This window comes from Polyodon spathula, chromosome 20 (genome assembly GCF_017654505.1).
Source record: "Polyodon spathula isolate WHYD16114869_AA chromosome 20, ASM1765450v1, whole genome shotgun sequence".
NCBI lineage: Eukaryota > Metazoa > Chordata > Actinopteri > Acipenseriformes > Polyodontidae > Polyodon > Polyodon spathula.
The window spans coordinates 30384281-30408626 of record NC_054553.1 but is presented as its reverse complement, the minus strand read 5'-3'; the positions used below and the strand labels follow the sequence as shown (position 1 = coordinate 30408626).

At 40.5% G+C, this 24346-nt stretch overlaps 1 protein-coding gene across 3 annotated transcripts; it reads right to left on the bottom strand.

Moving 5' to 3' along the window:
* Nucleotides 1-6656: 6656 nt before the first annotated feature.
* cacng5b (calcium channel, voltage-dependent, gamma subunit 5b) lies at nt 6657-20238 on the bottom strand. Of its 3 annotated transcripts, XM_041220333.1 has the most exons (7): nt 19831-20238; nt 16950-17078; nt 12435-12671; nt 10482-10568; nt 9269-9409; nt 8905-9050; nt 6657-7812 (listed from the first exon to the last, which is right to left on the bottom strand). In XM_041220333.1, exons 3-7 carry the CDS (start codon nt 12628-12630, stop codon nt 7552-7554), a joined length of 831 nt encoding a protein of 276 aa, XP_041076267.1. In that variant the 5' UTR covers nt 12631-12671; nt 16950-17078; nt 19831-20238; the 3' UTR covers nt 6657-7551. The 3 variants fall into 3 exon arrangements, with proteins under 3 accessions (XP_041076267.1, XP_041076266.1, XP_041076268.1); XM_041220332.1 differs by lacking the exon at nt 19831-20238 and having other exon boundaries at nt 16950-17420; XM_041220334.1 differs by lacking the exons at nt 16950-17078; nt 19831-20238 and adding an exon at nt 15912-16000.
* Between the last annotated feature and the right edge of the window lie 4108 nt (nt 20239-24346).

Genomic DNA, 24346 nt, shown 5'->3' with positions numbered 1-24346 from the left:
AACGCTGTTTAAAAACTCAATGCACCAAAAAACAAACCGGTGCAAAACCAAGCAGCCTATGAGATCCCTGTGCGGGCAGGGCAGGCTTCATAAAGCAGGCATTTACTTCTCTCAACTGTGATAGCCTGCTGTTTGTTAGATGTTTAATACCAGTTTTTAAATCTTACACCTCATTCATTCGTTCCTTTAAAGTTTTTCTGTTGATTGTTTTGTTTTCTTGGGTAACGCTCCTTTCTCTTCCTGTGTGTCAAGTATTAGGACCCCCCTTGCTGTCGAGGTAAGAGCATGTTTTATTTTTTAAACATTGAATTTTTGTTTCACATTTTCAGACGGCCCCTTCACATTTTACATGCACAAAGGTTGGTTTAACTCGTCTCAGCTGACATGAGAAATGGTGTTTGCATCACTAGCTTCACCACAATACAATGTGTTGCTGAATCCTGCTGAAAAATAATACATCAAACAGGCTCCTTGCGATTAGAACACATCTTCCAAATATCAAAGAACCCAGTGCTGGAGTTTATTTTCCATGCAAATGTTCTAGGGACTTGAGTGTTTAATAAATGAATCAAGAGTCTACAGAAATATTGATGAGTGTGCTCTATTGAATAATAAAGGGCTGAATGGCCTCCTCTCGATCGTAGCAGTTCTTATGCATGTTCTTAAGAAACTGAAGCAACAGCGCTGTAGTAAACAAGATGCATGCTAGACCAGGAGGCAGAGAAGCGCTAGCAACCCAGTGAGCTGGAAATTGGAAAACATTCAACACAAGTGCTTAAGAAACTCATTAGATGACCAACTATTCCTTCCTAATGAAGCAGGGCGACAGAGACGGACTTGCCAAACAGAAATTTCAATGATACATCCTGCACAAACAGGCCCCATTCTATTGTTTCAGATATCAAAGAGGTTTTATGCAGAAACGGCTTTTCAAAAAACACCAATTTAAGTGTAAATGTAAATATAAATGGGGCCTGTGGGAAAGAAAACTTTTTCAAAGGTACTGCAATTTAAAAGAAACTCCAGCTCAGGCTCCCTGGGGTTTAATCAGTTGTTCAATCCTGAAGATTAAAAGGAAGAAGGTTTCAATATTTTGATTACAAATCAGCACAGACTTTGCCAGTGCAGAAAAGAGCAGTCATTGTGAGTGCAGGGTAGCCAGACATTAGAGTTGCACACCATACTGTCATTAAAACTGACACACACACACACACACACACACACACACACACACACACACACACACACACACACACACACACACACACACACACACACACACACACACACACACACACACACACACACACACACACACACACACACACACACTCCCAACTGCAGCACTGACCCACAGATATTAAAATGCAAGTGTAGACACAGGATTACAAGTGTTGCTTTCGCTTGTTGTGCCTGGATGATATCAAACTGCTGGTGATCCGCCAGTGGCATGAAACTCTGCAATAAGATCCACGATTCTCAACTTGGTGTGTGTGTGCAAGCTCTGAAAAGGGAAGTGAATCTCATACACAAGGTTAGACTACTAGACTGTTTCAAGGAGCCAGGTGGAGCAGTGGGCTAATTCACTAGTGTACTGTTTTCTTCATCTTGGGAGACTGGGTTCACATCCCCAGGACTGCCTTCCTTTTGTTTTTAAATCACTAAGACGCTTTGATATTCTCCTTGGCGACTGGATTTAAATCCTTCAGACTTGGTTAATTTCCTATATAGACAATGAAAAAGCAAGCTCTTCCATGAAAGAGAGATGGCACAGTGGGCTAATTCACAACTATGCTGTGTCCCTCCTCTTTGAGGGACTGGGTTCAAATCCAACTGGTTCTTTGCTTTATTTTCAAAGACTTGGTTAATTTAGCTTCTATTCATTGTGAAGCAGAGCTTTCCTGTGGGAGCTGGTGGTGCAGTGGGCTAATCCCATGGTTTCCTCTTCCTGAAGACAGTGGTTCAAATCCAGGTCCTGGAGGTGAGTTCCTGAAGGTAAGTAATGATGTTGGTCCTGTTTCCAGAGGAGGAGAAGACCTGCCCTGTGGAGGGAGGAGGATGAAGAGGTGGTAGGAGAGGATAGAGATGATGGGGGGGGGGTCTGGCCCCCCCCCCAACTGTGAGGAAGGCAGAAGGTGGGGTTGTTGCTGGATTTTAAGAGAATATGATTGTATGCATACAATTTTGTGAAAAATTTATAAATAAGATTAAAAGTTTTAAAGAGCCTTATTGAATGCATTCAATCATATTCTCTTAAAATCCAGCAACAACCCCACCTTCTGCCTTCCTCACAGTTGGGGGGGGCCAGACCCCCCCCCCATCATCTCTATCCTCTCCTACCACCTCTTCATCCTCCTCCCTCCACAGGGCAGGTCTTCTCCTCCTCTGGAAACAGGACCAACATCATTACTTACCTTCAGGAACTCACCTCCAGGACCTGGATTTGAACCACTGTCTTCAGGAAGAGGAAACCATGGGATTAGCCCACTGCACCACCAGCTCCCACAGGAAAGCTCTGCTTCACCATGAATAGAAGCTAAATTAACCAAGTCTTTGAAAATAAAGCAAAGAACCAGTTGGATTTGAACCCAGTCCCTCAAAGAGGAGGGACACAGCATAGTTGTGAATTAGTCCACCATGCCATCTCACTTGCATGGGGAAAAAAAGATGAACTCCTTTTTCATTGTCTATATAAGAAATGATCCACTTCATTGAAAATAAAGGACAGAATCAGCAGCCTGAACCCAGACCTGAGGAAAACAGTATGAATATTGTTTAATTCCAGGACATACCCACTGCCCCTCAAAATGTGTTATTAAGCTATCATGAATAAAGTGTCAGGAAGGGAGGTTTACAAGGGGAGATCAATACAATATAAATGATGGATCTCTTAAAGTGATGTCATAATTCATTGTCTAAACAGAAGCTTATGGAATGTAAATGAACTTTGTTAATCTATGCAGATTTGGACACTGTATTCACAAACGCTTTCGCCCCCTTGAGGCCATACTGAGAATACACCTTTACTTAACAGTAGATGATGACGCAAGCATTGGAACACAACCTGGGTAGAGCAGGAAAGATATGAACCCCATTTAGCATGGATTAGGTTCTCTATCTAGCTTGTAAAAATGCCAGCTGTCCTTAAATGGCCACTGGGGCAAGTAATTATTACAGACCGATTCTGTGTGTTTATGTAGCTATAAAGTTACTGTGTGTACTAAACCTTTATTTAATAGGATACATGGCACATACTAGCATACAACCTTGAAATGGTTGAAACGTGCTCAGTGTGTGAAAAGAAAAACCCTTCACACACTCTACAGTTGAGTTTTGACCCAGAGGTAGCCTCTCTTGTTGCTTTGTTAAAGGGTTCAGTACATTGTGCTGAAAATGCCCCTACCTTCAAATGAGAGAAAATGGGTGTAATTACAGAAAGTTTTTTTTTTTTTTACCTTACTAAATTCACTAAGTCGTGCATTATCATCACATCACACTGGAAAAAGGGCCTGTGCTTTGTGGAGATTTTAGTAAGATTAATTTTAAATATGATATCTTTTGTCATTTTATGCAATTCACTGTATTTCCAGAAGGGGGAGCTCTGTAACTGCTAGGCTTGAATTAATAGTTTAAGAGCAGCTGAATTGTGTAGCAATAATATCTGTGCCCACCAGAAACATTTAGACCACAGGTATCTCTGACATATGATTTAATGCCAGGTTAGAGACAGGAAATATCTCTACTGAAGCAGATACAGTTGTCTATGTCTCTCTGTGTCCTCACAATGGGTGTGTGCTGTATAATTAAAGCATGCACTGTTTGATCAGATAATCCACACATCTAGATACAATGCAACAAGACCTAAGCAAATTATTACTTAACACTAATTCAAAAAGCGTTGTATCTAAGAATAAATGCATTTCTAGTGAAACATAGGATTGAAGAGAAATAAACAAAACAAGCCCGGCTGCACTGGGGACCTATAGGGCGCTGTGCATCCCCAAACAGGAGCCCCCATTGGAACCCTATAGGGGGCTGAGGATCCCCAAACAGGAGCCCCCATTGGAACCCTACAGGGGGCTGAGGATCCCCAAACAGGAGCCCCATTGGAACCCTATAGGGGGCTGAGGATCCCCAAACAGGAGCCCCCATTGGAACCCTATAGGGGGCTGAGGATCCCCAAACAGGAGCCCCCATTGGAACCCTATAGGGGGCTGTGCATCCCCAAACAGGAGCCCCATTGGAACCCTATAGGGGGCTGAGGATCCCCAAACAGGAGCCCCATTGGAACCCTATAGGGGGCTGAGGATCCCCAAACAGGAGCCCCCATTGGAACCCTATAGGGGGCTGTGCATCCCCAAACAGGAGCCCCCATTAGAACCCTATAGGGCGCTGTGCATCCCCAAACAGGAGCCCCCATTGGAACCCTACAGGGGGCTGAGGATCCCCAAACAGGAGCCCCCATTGGAACCCTATAGGGGGCTGAGGATCCCCAAACAGGAGCCCCCATTGGAACCCTACAGGGGGCTGCATATCCCCAAACAGGAGCCCCATTGGAACCCTATAGGGGGCTGTGCATCCCCAAACAGGAGCCCCCATTGGAACCCTATAGGGGGCTGAGGATCTCCAAACAGGAGCTCCCATTGGAACAGACATGATTGTTATTATGGAGGGATTTGATCAGACAGCTTTTGTTTATAATGAAAGAGAATTTATGATTGAAATAGTTGGTTTAAGGGTATGTAATAATGTTACTAAGGTTTTATACAGTGTAAGTAGTTGTGTTTACTTTAAGTGATAAATGCATAATAAACATGTTGCATGTACCACTTCATTCATAAATAAAATAAAGAGATGCCATTGCTTCGGATTCAGCTTGACATTGAGCTTGACCTTTCCTCCATGGCTGTGAAAACTGAGGGCAGGAGCAAATGCTGTGTAATGCAATCCATTGTGATTCAGCCTCAACACTATTCAACCTTAATTAACTTACAGCAAAACCTGAAGCACGGGATCCCTTTTCAAAGAATCCCATTATTTCCCTTCCTCAGTTTCAGCGATTGAGATCTGACGGAGATAACTGCCTCTTTGTTTAGTTTTTTTATTCTTGCTCTTGCAGTGACAGAGTAACACTGGCTTACATTAACGAGGCCTGAGCAGAATGCCATGCAGAGCTGGTTGATGATCTCATTGCCTGGAGTGTGCAAGCTATCTCTGCAAGCTTTACCATGGTTATTACCATGTTTTACTACACTTTAATGCCTCATGTGATCACAGTTTTCATTTTATTTGATCTGATTATGTATTTATTTCTCCCTCCACGCACACACGCACACTCTCAGGAAACTGCATTAAAGATGCAATCAGAAGCATAACTGCTGCATTGAATGATTATTCTACAGAGTGGAATACTCTGGCACTAATTATACTAAAAACAGAATGACACGCGCATTACAGTCAGACGTCAGCGAATTAGAGACCCTGGCGATCAATATATCGAAATGATCTCTTCTCTTTTGTGTTGTTCTGCCATCAAAGCAACGAGGCGAATGACACATCAGTCTCTGCCTGCGTCACCTACCTGTCAAGCAACAGCATGCTCTGAAACACCGCCATGATGTAGCACACACTTGAGCTTCAGTCTCTTGCAAAGGGGCCTCACTGACTTGTACTTTTCAGGAGTAAACATGTTTAAAAAAACAGCAAGCGATGCGGCACTAGACACACGAAACACGTCATCGTTGCTTTAATTCTTATTAACAGAAATACACACCAACAAAATGCTTGCTCGTAAAAACACACACAATTAAAAGATCAACATTGTTTCCAAAAAAGACTTACAATGTCATTATCTACAATAGTGACTATATGTTTCATTTCAATATATGCAAGAACAAGCCTGCATTCTGCAGAAGGCAAAGCATCAATCACAAGCATACTGAAACAACACACTGCAGCTCAGCCTCTCACACCGGTTACTAAATAAGATTCTCTAACAGTTGAAAGCCTCTTTAAAAAGTAGTATTAAGCTTGACATATTTACAGGAGTGCCTATGGGCAAATCACAGGCCCTCTCCATAATAAATACATTACACGGGAGAATAGGGCCCCCTTATCTTTTAAGAAAGTAACATTGAAAAAAAAAAGTGATACACCAGTGGCTAGGTAGTATTTAACAAGAAAACATCCTTCTGCAGCTGGATAATAACATGTTTGATTGAACTCTTTAAAGTGGAGATTCAGCTGAGCCGAAAGCTGGTCTGTGTTCATCTACACGCTACAGCCTGCAGCCAGCTGAAGAAAAAGGCTGCACCCCAGTTTCAGTTTCAAACTGATAGCATCACAATAAGCAATGAAATGCAGTCGTTCACATTCTAGAATGGAATGACCTCATTTTAAAAAAGGTAAAAAGAGATATGTGTATGGGTTCCACAGCAAATCGCTATAAAGAAGCACCCTAACCTTCCACAGCAGTTCAAATGCTGATTTGCTAACAGCCTATGCTTTCTGTCAACTGTTTCATTCTAGCACACTCCCCTGATTAAAGTTCAAGAAAAATCAATATATAAAGCCAAACTTTATTCTAAATACATTAGCAATACAAATTATTATTATAATTATTATTATTATTATTATTATTATTATTATTATTATTATTATTATTATTAATAATAATTAGCTGGTGCCGGTGTCCCACACCTTCTATCAGCACTAAGATCTCTAGATCTACACTGTATATATATATATATAAAGAATGATACTTAAGTAATTAGTAGAATTTGTTTGAAATGATAAAGTTGATCCTTTGAGGAATTCACTCCAGTGAAATGTGTGTTCCAGATAATGTTACAGAACTATTAAAAAAAAAGCAATTACTGTACTGTAAAGGTTTGCAGGATTGACATTCTGCTTATCCCTGTGCTTACTGTGAAACCATGGATCAATAATAATAATAATAATGATAATAATATTACAGCTACACTAAAAGTTTATTTTGGATTTAAAAAAAAAAAACAACAAAAACCTCTTTGCACTAGAGCAAAAAAAGGTTTATATTTGTATGTGCTTTAATAATTTATCTACAAACATTTTCGAAAGAAAAGTAATAAAGCATGTAATAATAAATAAAGCATGGGCAATGTTAACCCTTCTTCACTGACACACCAAGCCCTGCCATTGTGTGATGCAGTTCCAGCAATAATAAACCACTTAAAAAAAAAAATCGATACATTCAGCCCTTGCGACAGGACCACTGCAGAAAACATCTCTTCAGTGTGCTATTTACATATTCATCTAGTGAACAGCATCCAAACTAAACCCTTCTCTGCCTTTCCCTCCCTCTTCAGCTTGCTTTCTTCTGCGTGGCCGTACAGTATATTGACTTTGTGTTTAAGAATCTTGAAAAGAGAGAGAGAGAGAGAGAAAGGAAAAAGATGTGTATATTGAATAACCAGGTTTCAGCTCTGCGGCTGCACCTTTTTGCGTCGCTTGTAAAACGTGTTACGCTGAGACCCTCTGAATATGGGAGGCAGGTGCTGTTGTTCCAGATCCTCAGCAAGGAGAGGACAACATGTGGTCATACTCGGGACACTTGAGCAGGGCAGGGTAGTTGGACGAGTTCATCTGGAGAGAAGCATCGCTGGAAATGTCCGAGGGGCTGCGGCCTCGTACCCAGGAGTCCGGGTGCAGGAACTGACCGGAGTAATCAGAGCAGTTGCTAAGCCGTGGCCGGTAGAATCCAGGCTGAGGCCTACAGATCTCCTCCGCAGTGTATCTCTTCATGAACAGGTACACAGACATCACCCCCGCGCTCTGCAGAAAAACAAAGTAACGCTGTCCACAGCTACACTGCTGAATATGCAATGTGCATTATCTGTAGTAACACAGCTAGACTGCTGGTCCGCTGAATTGCATATGTAATGTGCAACATCTGTAGTAACACAGCTAGACTGCTGCATATGTAATGTGCATTATCTGTAGTAACACAGCTAGACTGCTGGTCAACTGAATTGCATATGTAATGTGCAATACCTGTGGTAACACAGCTAGACTGCTGGCCAGCTGAACTGCATGTGCAATGTAATGTGCAATATATAGATAGGCTTTTGCCTTTATAGGCTGGTAATGCTCCTCGTTATTCAACTGTCACGTACACAAAGTTGTTTTTTTCTCAAGCAGTGAATTGCTGAACAAATTTGTTAACTAAAATTGCTATACAGGAAGAAGAAAACATGGATTGGACTAGATTGGTACTGTTTATTCCACATGGGGGTGGATGCAGTCCTTAGCAACTGCCCGTGGTTACTATGGCTACCGCTGAAATAATATCACTGTTTTTTTTCTACAGTACTGTGAAGGTCAGCACATAACAGGCAAGAATATTAGCAAACTGGTCTCTTAAAGATTTTTAGTTGTGCCGCAAGCAATGACCTACATGTTGCAATATACCACAGGACAAAAACAATACAGTGAAGTGCACTAAAACAGGATCAAGGCATGATAAATCACAGGATGAAACAGAAAACACGACACATGGTACGGGGAACGTCTGCTGAAGAATGGGAAGATTGGGTAAAAGATTGCTGAGAGAATGGGAAGATTGGGTAAAAGATTGCTGGGAGAATGGTAAAGTGAGCAAAGGAACAGCGGTGCTCATACAGCCCTTCAGGCATCATCGCAGGCAGAGCTGTTAATATCCGTCGTCTCTCCGTTTCTTTCAGGTGTGAAATGACTATAAGCAGAGAGGAATGAATCCTGACCTTTTTGATCTGTGGTGCAGATAGTCAACGGAGTGTGGATTTAACAGAGAACATCCTCGTCATAACAGCATTATTATGCTGGACACCATGTGATTCAATGTTTCTTATGTGAAAACTGCACTGCTTTATTCTTTGACCTCCTTACCTCAGTCAACAAGAAAGATATGGCAGCGAAGGCGAAAGACCAGCCATACTTATAGCTGAAGTAGGCTTCGTTGTCCTTCGTCCTGTTCAACACCTCATCATTGATGGTGGATATATACAACACCAGCCCAACAACTAAGGACAGACCTGCACAGAAACCAGAAGTCAGGAGGAGCACGCCACCCACACACAGCATTACCTTCTTTAAATGAACAGCTTTTGCATATTGATCAGTGGCTGCTTAAGACAGGTTATGTGCTAATTGAAAGTGCCTTCTTCAATTAATCCTGTCCGGTAAGAGCAGGAGAGCTCTGAGTTCAGGGTGCCTGTGCTTCTCTCTGCTGAGCGAACCTGGTGCAGCTCACCTGAGAGGATGAAGAAGATTCCAGACACAAAGGCCAGGATAGTCCTGTGAGGACGGATGTGCCCAAAGCTGTTCAGAATGAACCCGATGAACATGAAGAAGAGGCTGACCAGAGGGAAGGGGGTAGCCAAGCGGATCATTTCTGGTACGGAAAGAACAAACAAAAGCAAAGTTTATTGACCTGTTTATCCAAATCAGGGCTATTGCACTGATAAAGGCACAGGAGGAAAGTGATGTCTGCTTGACTTTTTTATAAGTTCTACATTCTTCCTTCTGAGTGCGAATGAATTACCTAGAGCTTCAGCATAACTCTGACCTTTCAAATGTATTACTACTTTCAAAAGTAGGAATACAATTGAAATAACACTTTATGGATGATATAATCTATATAATATATATATATATATATATATATATATATATATATATATATATAGAATCTGACAGCTATAACAATCCTTCAGAAGTTTCTTGAAAGATTTGTGCTAAGCTGCTCCCTGAGGTGAGCTCTGGATGGTATTTTGATGTGGAAGGGTAGGTGTGAGTATGGACTGTATATATCCGTGGGAACAGAGATTCTTGCACCCAATAAATGAGGCAAGATTGATTCCTCCTTCTCCTGCCTTAATGGAAAAAAGCCCAATAATGCCTCTTTCAATATGAACATTGTGCACACCATTTAGTAGTTGTGTGGATATTTCAAATTATGACTGAGACCATTTACTTCCAAAATGTGAACTGCATAAAAGTTGCTGAAACAGGACAAATATGTGCGATCGATGAATACTAAATAAAACTTAGCTGCTTCTCTTTTTAAAAGCATGGGTATATTTATTATAAAGAGCTGATATCTCAAAAGAACTGAACCTCACTAGCTCCCACGAGAAGACAAGGCTGAATCCAATACCTCGGCACTGATTTTAAAGGAAGCTGTTTTCATGTTTCTGCTGCAGTCTTGAGGATCTGCCTGTTCTGGTCTACTGTGGACAGTCCTTGAGAGGAGAGTCACAGTCCCTGGAAGTTGCTACAACACTACTGCTGTCAGCGGACTCAGTACAAAGTGTACAATCCTATCTCTCAGAGCCAGACTGACACATACATAAGGCCATGTCATATGCTGTTTTATCCCTAGAGGGCAGTGTTTCAGTATTGTTGCAAAAGTACAGTGGGGGAAGCATGTGACACAAAAAAGTCAATTAAAAAGCTTCACTTACTTAGCACACTGACTGTAGATTCGGACGTCATCTGTATATTCATCGGCATGACATATTCTATTGTGAAACAGCGGGCTCTTTCCTCACCTGCAGGGGAAAAGAACCATCGACATTCAATGCCATATGCACTGACTCAAACATTAGCCATTCATAGGTTTTAAACACATTTTACTGAATTTTGTGTGTGAGAATCTAAATTGAACGACAAATCTTGGCACTCAAGGACTAGCGGTAGTGCTGCGCAATACAGTACATCGTGCAATTAGAAGCTATTCAGTGAGCTGAGACTGCTGGGCTATCTAGAATTAAATCATTTGAGGCAGGATTTAACTGTGAGTAACTGAAGTGGAATTAAGTTTTTGTTGCTCGGGACTTTGAGCAATCCCACTTACTCAGTGTGGAGCACAGTGAGGAAGCTGGAATAGACATCTATCTCTGGTGTAAAATAAGATGGCAGAATTAGCCCCTGAAGTTAAACTAATGAAATGAATGCATTTTTTCTATTGGAAACCCCATTGATCAGTACTGTTTTTTATGGGCAGGCTTTGTTTTATTGTGTCCTCATTTTCATTTATTGGAGAAATACATTGAAAACAAAGTCGTTAAGCAAACCTTGAGCAAATAAACAGCAGCAGGATATGTGTTTGTTTTAAACACCAGAGCGATTCAACGGGATAATAAAAGACATTAAGAGCGATAAACTGGAAGGCGCAAGTTATTCTCATCATAAGCGGCTCTCCTGCAGCGCTCAGCCTCAAGAACATTATTGGCTCATAACCCACGCTCGCTCCTGATTACCCCTTAAAACCAAACCCACAACTCATAAGCAGTCATCAAAACATAGTCTGGAAACTCTGGTAACTGCATAGTTAGTGCCTCATAGATCAATGCCTCTAGCTGTGCTAATGAAGCATTAGTGAGCTGCTGTGTGAACGCAGCCCAAGGCAATCCCTGATGTGCTGAAGGCTTTGTGAATAGAAGTCCCCTAACACGCCATCAGTAAACAGGATCAGTCTGGCCTGCTACTGCAAAAAACAGGATGTGTGCGCTAGGTGTCTTGTCATTGAAATCATTCTAAACGAATCACTCATATAGTGTGCAGTGATACGTTGCAGTGTTTTGTAGATGCAACTGTTTTTTTTTTTTTTCTTGTATTGTATGTGTTCATATTTTTCTCACTTTTGAGAATGTATTCCCTCAGGTTTTTTTCTGGGGATAGATACACTCATGACACCTGCTGGACACCTAACACATTACATCTCACTACAATAAATTGTAAATCTGATCAAAATTCATCTTTTATTTTTCTGATTACAGTTTGTTTAGGTGGAGTCACTTTTCCATATAAGTGAATTTCTGTAAGCAGTATTCAATAACGCAGTGAAATTGAAAACACCCACATGTTCAGATAGAAGGTCATCACTATTATTCCTCATCAAACTCCAATCACTATATAAGAGTTTGTGTATTTGCGAAAGCATTCTGAGATGACTCAGCCCTGCTGCGCTCAAGTCTGCTTGGGGTGTGTGTGTGTGTGTGTGTGTGTGTGTGTGTGTGTGTATGTGTGACCTGAGTGTAAATGTTGTAATGACATTATGCAGTATTTTAATAACATACATCTTGCCTGCGCCTGCGGAACACATGCATGCATAAATAGATAATCAGTGAGATGCTAGGTGGTTCAGTGTGGGTTTGAATCTGGATCAAACACAACTACCAAAATTAAGACCACCATAATGTTTTGTGAGCCGACTAAAATCCAGGCCTCCAAAAGAGATCACCAATATCAGGCCTTTTTCTGCTAAATAGTTTTTGGACCGCATGGTACTTCAGTGGGACTGACCACAAGACAATTCAGCATAAAGGGAGTCTTGCAGGGTGGTGGGAGGCTACTCCGGAGGTGTAAAAGCACGGGAAGTCACGGAAACAGAATGGTGTGGAGCGCGAGCGTACCTGTGAGGAAGCAGACCCTCCAGAGTCCAGAGTGAAGGGACATCTTGATCTCGATGCTCTGGTTCTGCGGCAGGATGATGCCCTCCTCCAGGTAGAGCCAGTAGTCGGTGCTGACCGCGATGCCCAGGAGCCCCAGGCTGCACACAGCGAACACGCTGCTCAGCAAGGTCAGAGCCTTTCTGCCACATACTCTCATTCCACTGAGCACCGGGGGTTAGGGTTAGCCTGAAAGAAGAGCTGCGGGAGGAGGGAGGAGAGCGGGTTGTGATCAGCTGTCTTGAAAAGGCTTCTGATGAAATTATAAAAGCTTGCAACAGCAGAGAGATAGTTTAAAACCATCATTCAAATGCTTTAAAGACCAGTGGTCAGTGGCATAAACACCTTAAGTTAAATGTCTCCTTAGTATTCCCCTTAAGTGTAACTTGAGTTTAAGGGTGTTGCAGAAAACAGATTAACACATGTAAGAGTCAATACCCTAGTTAAGGGAAAATGCATCCTTAAGTATTATACTTGCTTAAACTGAATACTTAAGGTGTTTTAAGCAACCAGCCCATAGCTGCTGCTTTATTTTATTTGAAATATATTGCGTCTGGTTCTTTGTGTGAATCATTCGAATCGGATCACGCTAACAATAAGCCCATCCCGATGCTCTTAGCTGCAGTGCAGCTATGTGTTTGTACCAATCATTTATGGGAAGAATTGGTCTCAACAAACAGTAATTGGTCTAGAATAAACAGCACTGTATGTTTGTTTTTTTGTCATTAGTCTAGACCGTGTCCAAAAATGTTATGAGAAACCAGTAAACAATATGGGCACTTGGAAGTTTCTTATTCTGGTTCTGGGTGTAAAATAAATCACCACTGTAGAATTGTCTTCTAGCGTATGAGTCACCTTTTGGAGGGGGTGTTTTATAAAGAGATCCTGGTGCAGAAGATAAAGAGCTTTCCCAATTCCTTTCATTATCATTGAGACACGTTTCCCTGAAGCCCCACAAAGCTGGGGTACCTTGCTATTTCACGGTTTGATCACTCACAGCCAGGCTATGCTGAGAGTACTGTCATTTGTACATACTTCACTGTGCAAGGACCCTCCACAACATCCATGGTCAGGAAAGCAGAACAAGAAGGGAGCACGGTTCAGATTATTCTGGCATCCCTGAACAGGCTTAAAATGGCAATTAGATTTGAATTTACAATAGCTTGAACCGTATTAAATCCCATTCATTCATCACTGTCTGTTTATTTGCCTCCCTGTGGAAGGTACTCTCTGCTTATCTCTCTCTCTCCCCGAGTTCCCTGCGTGCACAAGGCCAGTGTTTATTAAAGTATGCTAAAAGGTGTCACAAAGCGAGTTACCTAGATGACTGAAATTCAGACTCCTGCCAATCTCCTGGGACAAACATTTGGTCTCGTCACAGGCAAAGGGTTCTTGACAAGGCCTCCTCACAAACACACACTCACACAGACAGACACACACACACACACACACCTGTCGCAGCATTCTCAAATGCCAGGCAGATGCTTCCAGTTGTACCCCAGAGAGCCGCAGTGGAAATGTGTGGGAAAGCCAGGGCTGATTTCACCTACAAGCCTGGTTTTCACAGCCTGGCATTAACTCTGATTACATTCACTTGTTTCAACATCTCCAACCTCTTTATAGTCGACCACAAATATATGCTTGTGAGCATTTCCACACACCTGGATTTTGATCTTGTCCTAGCAAGTTCCTAGTAGCTGCTTGATCTCAGAACTTTGTCAAGTTGGGTCTTAGGATCCAAGTGATTCTGCCTCAACACCGTGACTAGGTAGCACATTCCATATCCTCACCACTCTGTCTGAGAATATGTCTCCTGCCCTCTGTCCTAAGTCTATCTCCACTTAATTTCCAACTGTGTCCTCTGGTCCTGGTTTCTCTACTGTGCTTAAAGGATTGGTTTGACTTGACTATGTCAGATCTTAAAGACTTCAGTCATGTCTTTCCTCATTCAAAATAGATTCAGTTCTTTCAGCCTGCCGTCTTAGCTTTTATAATGGGTAGAAAAACCGGCATTGAAATACGATGCAGTAAAAATAAAAGGAGAATAAAAGTATGCTAACTATAGATACAGATATGGATTTGAACCCTGCTACTCTTAATTTAAACCTCCAGTCACATTCTGGTGCTCACCTTGAATTCAAACTAAATCAGTGACCAAATCTGTCCATCTGCAAGGGCTGCAGGGTGGAGGAACTTGAATGAGAAGTGAATGAAGCGTAAAACATCGAGCAATATGCCAATTACTGTACTGAATTTCCACTTGGCGATGACTCAGGTGCTACAACCGGGGCAGATAAACCAGATTGCTCAGGCTGCATAACTACCAGCTTCGGACTGAATGGTGAGCTCCATAACTGTGAACAGTGCTGGGAACCAAAAAACAAACAGGGCTTTTATTGGTGAAATACCATGGCCCTTTCTCTTTCCTATCTAAAGACTCGTTTTCACAGATCTAGCCATTCCAGGGCTTCAAATTAGGATCTGCCCTCCCTTTAATGAGTCCTTCAACCTTCACTTGTCAGTTTTAACATAATTCAATGCAGGCTATGACTGCCGTAAGGCATTCTTTTGATTAAAGAGAATTCAAGAGAATCATTTTGAGGCAAGCCTTACTTTAAATAAAGCTAAATGTTCACCTTTAAGAAAAGGGAGGCGGACAGCTGACTGGAAATAAACACTTCAGAGACCTCAAACTGAAACCGAGAATAAATTCAAGTAATTACCATGTTTTTGATTAGACAGTTATTCATCTATATGTTCTGTCTTCAAGGCTGACTGTCTCAAAGAGGCTTTGGGAAAATCTGATGAGAGATTGACACTGTGTGCACTGTGTTGTTTAAACCTGAACTAAATATCTCAGATGTGCACATTTAATAAGAAACTTGACTTGAAAGTCAATGGGATTTTTTCCCCTGCAGTAGCTGTTCAGTAGAGCATGAAATCACTTCCAATATTTTAATTATTCATAAACAAAACTTCTGTCAATTTACAAAATAAGAACTTTGCAGTACAGTGGAAAGGTATTGCACTTATATTAGGGTGAACTATTTAATAGTATTTCTGGAGCTCAACTACATACAAAAACAACTTGAACCCACGAGTATCACAAGAAAACCAACAATGTGGATGACCAGATCCAACTCGTCAGTACATTTGAAAGCCTTTTTCATGCCCCTCATTGCAGAAATAAGCCCAAAATGCCAGCCCATTTAATGAATGATGTATATATATATATATATATATATATATATATATATATATATATAACCACATATATAATATTATATATATATATATATAAGATGACACTTCTTGTGTGTTCTGTTTCAGAAAGGATGGCTCCCATTGCAAAGACATTTCTAGTATTGTTTTTTAAATGAGCCCAAATGACTAGCAGTTCACCAACCATGGAAATAAGCTGTACAGAATGGCATTACATACCGTATAACAGACACTGCGCAGTATTACTTTACATATGATGATACAGCGAGGTATGTGCACTGTATATATGTAGTATACATGTGGAGGCATATACATGTGAGGCAGAGATGTGTTTTTTTTTTTTTGTTTGTTCTGTTGCCGCGAGCCGTCTATGGCAGAACACTTCTGGTAGATCGTGTGGGATCATTGACTTCGCAGGGAAGACACTGCCACTATTTGCTCTTCTCAGTTTGTTCTTGCACAGGGAAGACACTGCCACTATTTGCTCTTCTCAGTTTGTTCTTGCACAGGGAAGACACTGCCACTATTTGCTCTTCTCAGTTTGTTCTTGCACAGGGAAGACACTGCCACTATTTGCTCTTCTCAGTTTGTTCTTGCACAGGGAAGACACTGCCACTATTTGCTCTTCTCAGTTTGTTCTTGCACAGGGAAGACACTGCCACTATTTGCTCTTCTCAGTTTGTTCTTGCACAGGGAAGACACTGCCACTATTTGCTCTTCTCAGTTTGTTCTTGCACAGGGAAGACACTGCCACTATTTGCTCTTCTCAGTTTGTTCTTGCACAGGGAAGACACTGCCACTATTTGCTCTTCTCAGTTTGTTCTTGCACGTTCATTATTGCCTCTTTTATACTGCCTACTCAGCCAAATGGCAATCAAAATGGCAATCGCATGAATATGGAGGAGAAACAAATAGAATTTAAAAAAACGTCAGTGTCCATGCATGAAATAAATGGGTACAGCTCATATTTAGTTATAATCCCTTTGCAACAAAATATGATGGCCAAACATAGGACTTGTAAGTTTTTTTTTTTTTTTAATCAGAATTACATACCAGTATTTTATTTATGGAAAACTGATTTAATAAGACTGTTTAACTAACACAGTGAATGCAGTAAATATTGGGCACGTTAGAAAAGTTTCTTTCTGTGATAAACTTGTATCAGTATCTTCACAATTAAACAATTTGAAACAAAAAAATGCCAGTAAGGGAAAGGAAATGTCAACACACACACACACATAGAGAAATGTATTTTACCTTCTAAAGCGAAGACTCTGTTTTTCCAAGGTACACTTGTCTTGCTTGATGCTGTCTCTTACTCCTGTCTTTCAGCTGCTGTGCAGAAAAACGCTGTGCCCAAATTCAGGATAGTGGGAAACACTGTAGCTGCAAACCAAAGAGTTAAAAAAAAAAAAAAAAAAAAGTGATCTTTGTAAATCTTTGCCTTATTGCGCGTTTGTTTCTCGGTGTCTGGTACTCTGACTGGAATGCTCCCGTGTGCGATGTGAGTTTTTTGCCCAGCTATGCCTGCTTGCTTTCCGCCCTATTCGAGTTATCACTTCTGATCTGAAGATAGATGAAGATACCGCGGCTGACAAGCAGCCGTGCAGGCAGCGGGAGGGGGGAGGGGGGACACGTGATGTGACACACATATTAAGTTAGAAATGCTGTTCCTGAAAGCTCATAATGAGGTTCAATCGTCATGCTAGGATTCTGTGGGTTTTTTTTTTTTTTTTTTTTTTTTTTTAAAGAACAGTATTATCTAATCTTGCAACGCGAAACGCTTTGATATACTGCACTTGATATATATATATATATATATATATATATATATATATATATATATATATATATATATATATATATATATATATATATATAATAATAATAATCCATTCTCCATTGAGGTGTACGACTTGCATTAGGTCTATAATTATTAAATTACAAAGGGTGTATCTGAATTATTCAGCTGGAGCCCAACTCAAGTCAAGGGAACGTCATGATGTTTTGTATTTTTAGTTCGGACTTAATACTAAGTAGTGCACCAGTCCTACAGTCTTGTAAACCTACCTTAAAACTGGTGGAAATATCGTCACCAGTCTGATAGAAACGGCACTTGTACACAGACGCAACGATTTAAACACTTCTTAACTGTGAACTAAATTAACAATCTATTCAAGATTAAATGGACAGACACACACACAAAGTTACTACAAGTTATAACAGGACTTGGACAGCTCCTGTGATGTCATTACTTGTTCCGGGCACCGCCTCGTCTCTTTTACTGATACTGACTCCAGAAAGAAATGCTGTAGCCGCGGCGAGGCCAGAATCATTGGAGCCCTTTAATCATGTCTCTGTACTGCATCCTCCTTTTCTCTTTCTCTCTCTCTCTCTATATATATATATATATATATATATATATATATATATATATATATATATATATATATATATATATATATATATATATATATATATATATATATATATATATATATATATATAGATAGATATATAGAGAGAGAGAGAGAGAGAGAGAGAGAGAGAGAGAGAGAGAGAGAGAGAGAGAGAGAGAGAGAGAGTGTGTAATTACTGGGATCAGTCTGAGAAGATATTCTACACCTGATGTAAAAAGTCTGCACAATGCCAGAGGAGATAAGAAAATGAAAATGGATTTCAATTAGCATGACTGTATGTCAGCTCAGCAGAGGTAATGATCAGACATTGAGTGGTTGCCTTGCTTATCTTTAATGAGATTTCAGCTCTTTAAAATAAATATACCCGTGCAATAATTGACTGACTTTCTGATTCAATTTGCGAAAACTAATTGTAACCAAATAAGACAATAATCCTTTCAGAAGTATCAGTTTGATTGTGTGTGTGAGTGTGTTCAAGAAAACGCCAGCAGTTCAACAATAGTATTGTGGCATTTGTGGAACTTTGCCCTCACCACTGGATCAGCTGCAGAAGTGTTAACATGTGTATATCTATCTATTTATATAAATATAGATATAGAGAGATAAGTACACACTCCGAAATGCTGCCAGTCATCCAATTTCTCACACAGTATGCGTCTTGCAGAAACAGGTTCAGATTGTACAAAACTGATTGCTTTCACACTACGAAAGCAATTATTATCCACGGAGACGGTCAAGTGTCAGAATACAAGCTGTGAAATTCCACAGAAACAAACTTCTTGAATAAACTACTCTCTGACTTGTGTTAACTGTTTGTGTTGGGTAAACATGTCTAGCTTTATCCAATGAGAGCTAAGAGCCGGTAATAAACACAATGACAACCATGGCCACAATGCACTATACCACCTATATAAAATCATTTTAAATCTGTAATTGCATGGCTCATTAAACTCACTAACTAACTAACTATATATATATATATATATATATATATATATATATATATATATATATATATATATATATATATATTTACCCAATATATAAATGTCAAACCTTTTAAAGGTAACATGAAGGGAATCAGTAAGAGGAATCACAATGCAAACCCACAACACTATAACAGCAATGAACAGGGCTGAGTGAAAGCAGGTAGTAGTCACTCTTACCAATGCCATTGAAAGCATCATTGAAGAACTGTACTGGATACCTGCAGGACTGAAGAGCCTTTCCATGAAAATGTAATGCTTGTAAAACTGGAGTCCTTGGTATCAGACTAGTACCAAGCTCAAGACCTGCTGGTGATTACACATGTGTGTGTTTGATGACCGACCATCACAACATCGCTCTTGGGCTCGCCATTGTGCTGATATTGATGACTTGACATCACTGTAGCCTGAAACTCAGACAGACTGAGTGGGATGGCATGCATGCTTTCTGAACCGCACCTGATCTAAGCAGCCTGATTACTGGAAGGTGTGGTTACAGATACTTTAAGATATCCATCTAGCTTTCTTTATCAGCACAGCTCTAATAATAGATGCAAATCTTCAGAAGGGTTTTGGAGTTCTGAGAGGAGTCCTGTAATGTGCCTGTGAAGTCACTAGGGATCTTCCCAACGTATTTGAATCATGACTTATTCATGGACTTGCCCTATTGTACATGGGTCTGTTTAATCATTGGTCTTTGAGATTAATTAAGGAGAGGCTCGGTGGTGGCACCTGCTCAACTCTGATATCCTTGCGTCATCTCTTTTCAGAGAGCTTCCTCAGCAGGGCTGAATCCAGGGTCTCCCTTCATCCTTTTATCTGGAGAAAGATCAGTGCTCATCTGCTGGAGCGGTGCTCTCCGTGCCAGTCCTTCAGGGCTATCCATAGAAACATCTATTTATACTGAGCCTCCCACACATCCCAATTAGGAAAAGAACCTCACCAGCTCTCTGCTTGAAAGACTAAATGAAAGGAAATGTCATTGGAACCCTGCCTGACTCGCTCACTTAGTCCCGCTCCCCCTCCCTCGCTGTCTCATAGTGCATCCTGTCATACTAAACAATGGGGCTTATTCAACATGTTTGAAGCGATTTCAGATACTCAGTGCATGTACACTGCTGTGGAAAAGTCTTAGACATGTTTTTTCTCCCAATTTGGAATAGCCAGTTATTTTTAGGCTCAGTTCACCATACAACCATTGCTTCTTTTTCACTGAAAAGTTGTAGGTGACATCACATTACATGTACTATTATATATATATATATATATATATATATATATATATATATATATATATATATATATATATATATATATATATATAAACACAAAGCAAGTAAGTGGCTTGTGAAACAGCTGCTGTGGCTAGTAGGAAATGTAGAGAAAAACATATTTTAAAAGCGTACTTACCTGTTCTAACCCTTTTTAAAAAGCTTTAAATTAAACATCACTTTGTGTGGAGAGGGAATGTGGAGGCTGGTGCAGTCTGTTGAAAAGGTAACAGCTGTTCTGTCTGAATGTAATACAAACCAGGACCTGGCACAACCCTGTAGAGAAGGAAAGTAATTACAAGATGAGAAACCGCTAAACCAGTAAAGCACGCTTAACCTCTGAATAGCTCATTTGTAATTGCAGTTTCTGAAGCAAAATCTGGTTTCATTCTAGTACCTGTATCGTTGTTTTTAATCTATTAATGAAACTCACTGACTCCTACACAGTCCCAGCACCCCCAAGACTCACTGACTCCTACACAGTCCCAACACCCCCAAGACTGACTCCTACACAGTCCCAACACCCCCAAGACTGACTCCTACACAGTCCCAGCACCCCCAAGACTGACTCCTACACAGTCCCAACACCCCCAAGACAGTCCCAACACCCCCAAGACCGACTCCTACACAGTCCCAACACCCCCCAGACCGACTCCTACACAGTCCCAGCACCCCCAAGACCGACTCCTACACAGTCCCAGCACCCCCAAGACCGACTCCTACACAGTCCCAACACCCCCAAGACTGACTCCTACACAGTCCCAACACCCCCAAGACTGACTCCTACACAGTCCCAACACCCCCAAGACTGACTCCTACACAGTCCCAACACCCCCAAGACTGACTCCTACACAGTCCCAGCACCCCCAAGACTGACTCCTACACAGTCCCAGCACCCCCAAGACCGACTCCTACACAGTCCCAGCACCCCCAAGACCGACTCCTACACAGTCCCAGCACCCCCAAGACTGACTCCTACACAGTCCCAACACCCCCAAGACTGACTCCTACACAGTCCCAACACCCCCAAGACTGACTCCTACACAGTCCCAACACCCTCAAGACTGACTCCTACACAGTCCCAGCACCCCCAAAATTGAATCCTACAGTCACAGAACCCCCAAATCTCTTTGATGAGTAAATGTGTGATGTGTTAATTTTTGGTATGTTATCTGCCAATAATGTTGTTGTTTAGTTTTTATTCTTCAATGGGATTTTTTACTTGGTGTCTAGCGCCTCTTGGTGGTAGATTATTGTAACCTACACTGTTATTTTTACGATTGTTTTGATGTTGGTTCTAGAGTTGACCTGCGAGCCTTTGGGGTTCTCAGAGGGTTACATTTGCCAGGGGAGTTCAACATTCCAGCAAGGAAGATAAAGATCAAAACAAATGGACTACAGATTCATACATTTTATTTGTACACATTACCCTTCAAACTACAATTAACAGGGAACCAAAGCATAACATGCAAAACAAGTGTAGAGAAAGCACTAGTTGAGAATTCAGAAAGAATTAATAATAACAATAATAATGACAATAACAATTATTATAATAATAAGAGGAATAGGTACTATAAAGACGATTGTTAAGTAAGAATTAGTAAAAAGAACGAGCACTTTGTCAAGAGCAGCCTGTAAAATACAATGAAATAACAAGAGAAAATAACTTTCTCCTGGTACCAAATGAATATCTCAGAATTGTCACATTCCCAAATGGTGCTTGGCTTCTCTGTTAAAAGTCAACTGATTCACAAAGTGCAGCAGGTATAAACTGTGTCGTACCTCTGACTGGTTACTGTATATAAAACTGCTGGAAGTGCATTGAAAGAGCTTCCTTTGAAAGAGGTAAGTGCCAAGCACTTTGTCACACTGTTACACTAACGTTGATAAGAATGTATTTATTGTTCCTTAGAAAATGATGAACTGTTACATTTTGAATACCTCTGAAAACAAACTTTTTTACAGTAGCATAAAGCATGTCTAAATAGCTTTGTGTTTATAAAGTGTTATATTATAAACCATGGAACTCGAAGGGGGTGATGTTAATTTGGTCAGCATATTTAAGATGTGATTGTCCAGCATTGCTAAACTATATATATAAGAAGAGAAAAAAAATGGTACCATTTCATAATTAATAAATATTTCCAGTGAGACTAAGCAGCAGATTAAGGGAGTAGTCAGGATTAGCTCAGCACAATAGACGGGCGGCAGGATTTTAATATCTATCTATCTATCTATCTATCTATCTATATAATATAGATAGTTCGTATATATCATGATAATATATAAGAATATATATAATACTAAATATATATATAGGCTATATATATATTTAAATATAGCCCTCAACCAATGGTATAAGTAGATCAACATGTGCTAACTGAACAAGAATGGCATGCAAAGTTCTTTAAAACTGGCCAAGGCAGCCTGAAACAATATCAGATTTCATTCACATGATATAAAACAAAGATAGGAGACTTCATCCTGAATGGGAAACTTTCTGAACTCATCCCTAGACAATAAAGGAAAGCTGTGGGGTATGTGTTAAGCTGTGGGAACACAAAGACACTTTTTGAGGAACAGTGGTTTGAAACCTGACTCCAGGAAACCTAGTTTGAGGCAGCTTTGCTGTATCAAACCCCAAGGAGCAGCATCTTGAAACCTGACTCCAGGAGACCTAGTTTGAGGCAGCTTTGCTGTATCAAACCCCAAGTCTCCCCTGGTGTGCCGCGCAGTGGCCTAGTCTCTTGAAACCAAGTACCAAGCCACAAAGTGGCTTCATGTTCACTTAGCTTTAAAATACCCCAGGTCTTACACATCTGAATAGGATTTTATTTAAATCAAAGTCCAAAGAGAGTTGCTGTTTGGCGCGGAATTTTGTTTTTAAGTGCAAAATCGATATTGGCAACATTCTGTAATAACAACTGGGCTCTTCCTAACTAGGCATGCCTCTAGCCAAAGTCCAATCGCCTCTAATAACTGCTGTTAAAAACTAAACAGAGTCTCTGTTGTTATTCCTATCGACCAACCAGTAACTGTCTGCTGAAATCTTTCTATTTTTAGTCCGGCATTGTCGGAACCAATGGGAGAAAAATAAAACCTTTAATCAAGAACCACGAGCATCATTCTAGAGCATGAATGAAAACGTGATTTTGTCTATTTCTCAACAATGGCAGTAGCTTGTAAAAGGTCAGAGACCGCTTGACACTTAATTGACATGCTGTAAGAACTGCGACCCTGTTTACTGTATGAACCGCGCATGCAACACCGCATGCAACACCGCATGCACCTGGCTTTTACATGCATCTCCGGAAGGCAAAACTGTTTAAGTCACTGACAATACCAACAAAAAGATGCATTCAATCCAAGATATGCACAGAAAACAAAAAAAAAAGTTAAAAAAATATATATCTTCTAATACATCTAAGAGCAACAACATCCCATTGCACCACTGCCAGTGCACTGACAGCAAAGCTAAAGAACTCACTGAAGATCGTTTCCCCCTTGGACAGTTGTCTTTCATTTAAATTATCAGCTGACTAATGTAATAAAAGCACATTCAGTTATTGGTATAAAAACTGCAAGCTGCCATAACTTTTGAAAGTAAGACCATTTCTTGTAATACAAAAATTGTAAATCTGATTTAACATGAATGAAACTTTAACCCTATTTAATAAACAGAAAGAGAGAGAGAGAGAGAGCGAGAGAGAGAGAGGAGAAAAACAAACATTGAGTCAAGCATAAGGTAATATCTCTAAAAGAATAAACGTTCATTCCTCGACATCTAATTTATATAGCACACTATAGCACAATGTGAATTCAATATAATACTCTGTTTGATAGGATTATAGGGTTAGTACAGGTCTGTATGGAGGTTGAACAGAAGCATGCTAAGAGAACTGCATGATGGGTACAGATTCATCTCCATTTCTCTTTATGTACACTATGTCTAGCATCTTTTTAGTTCTGATTTCTTT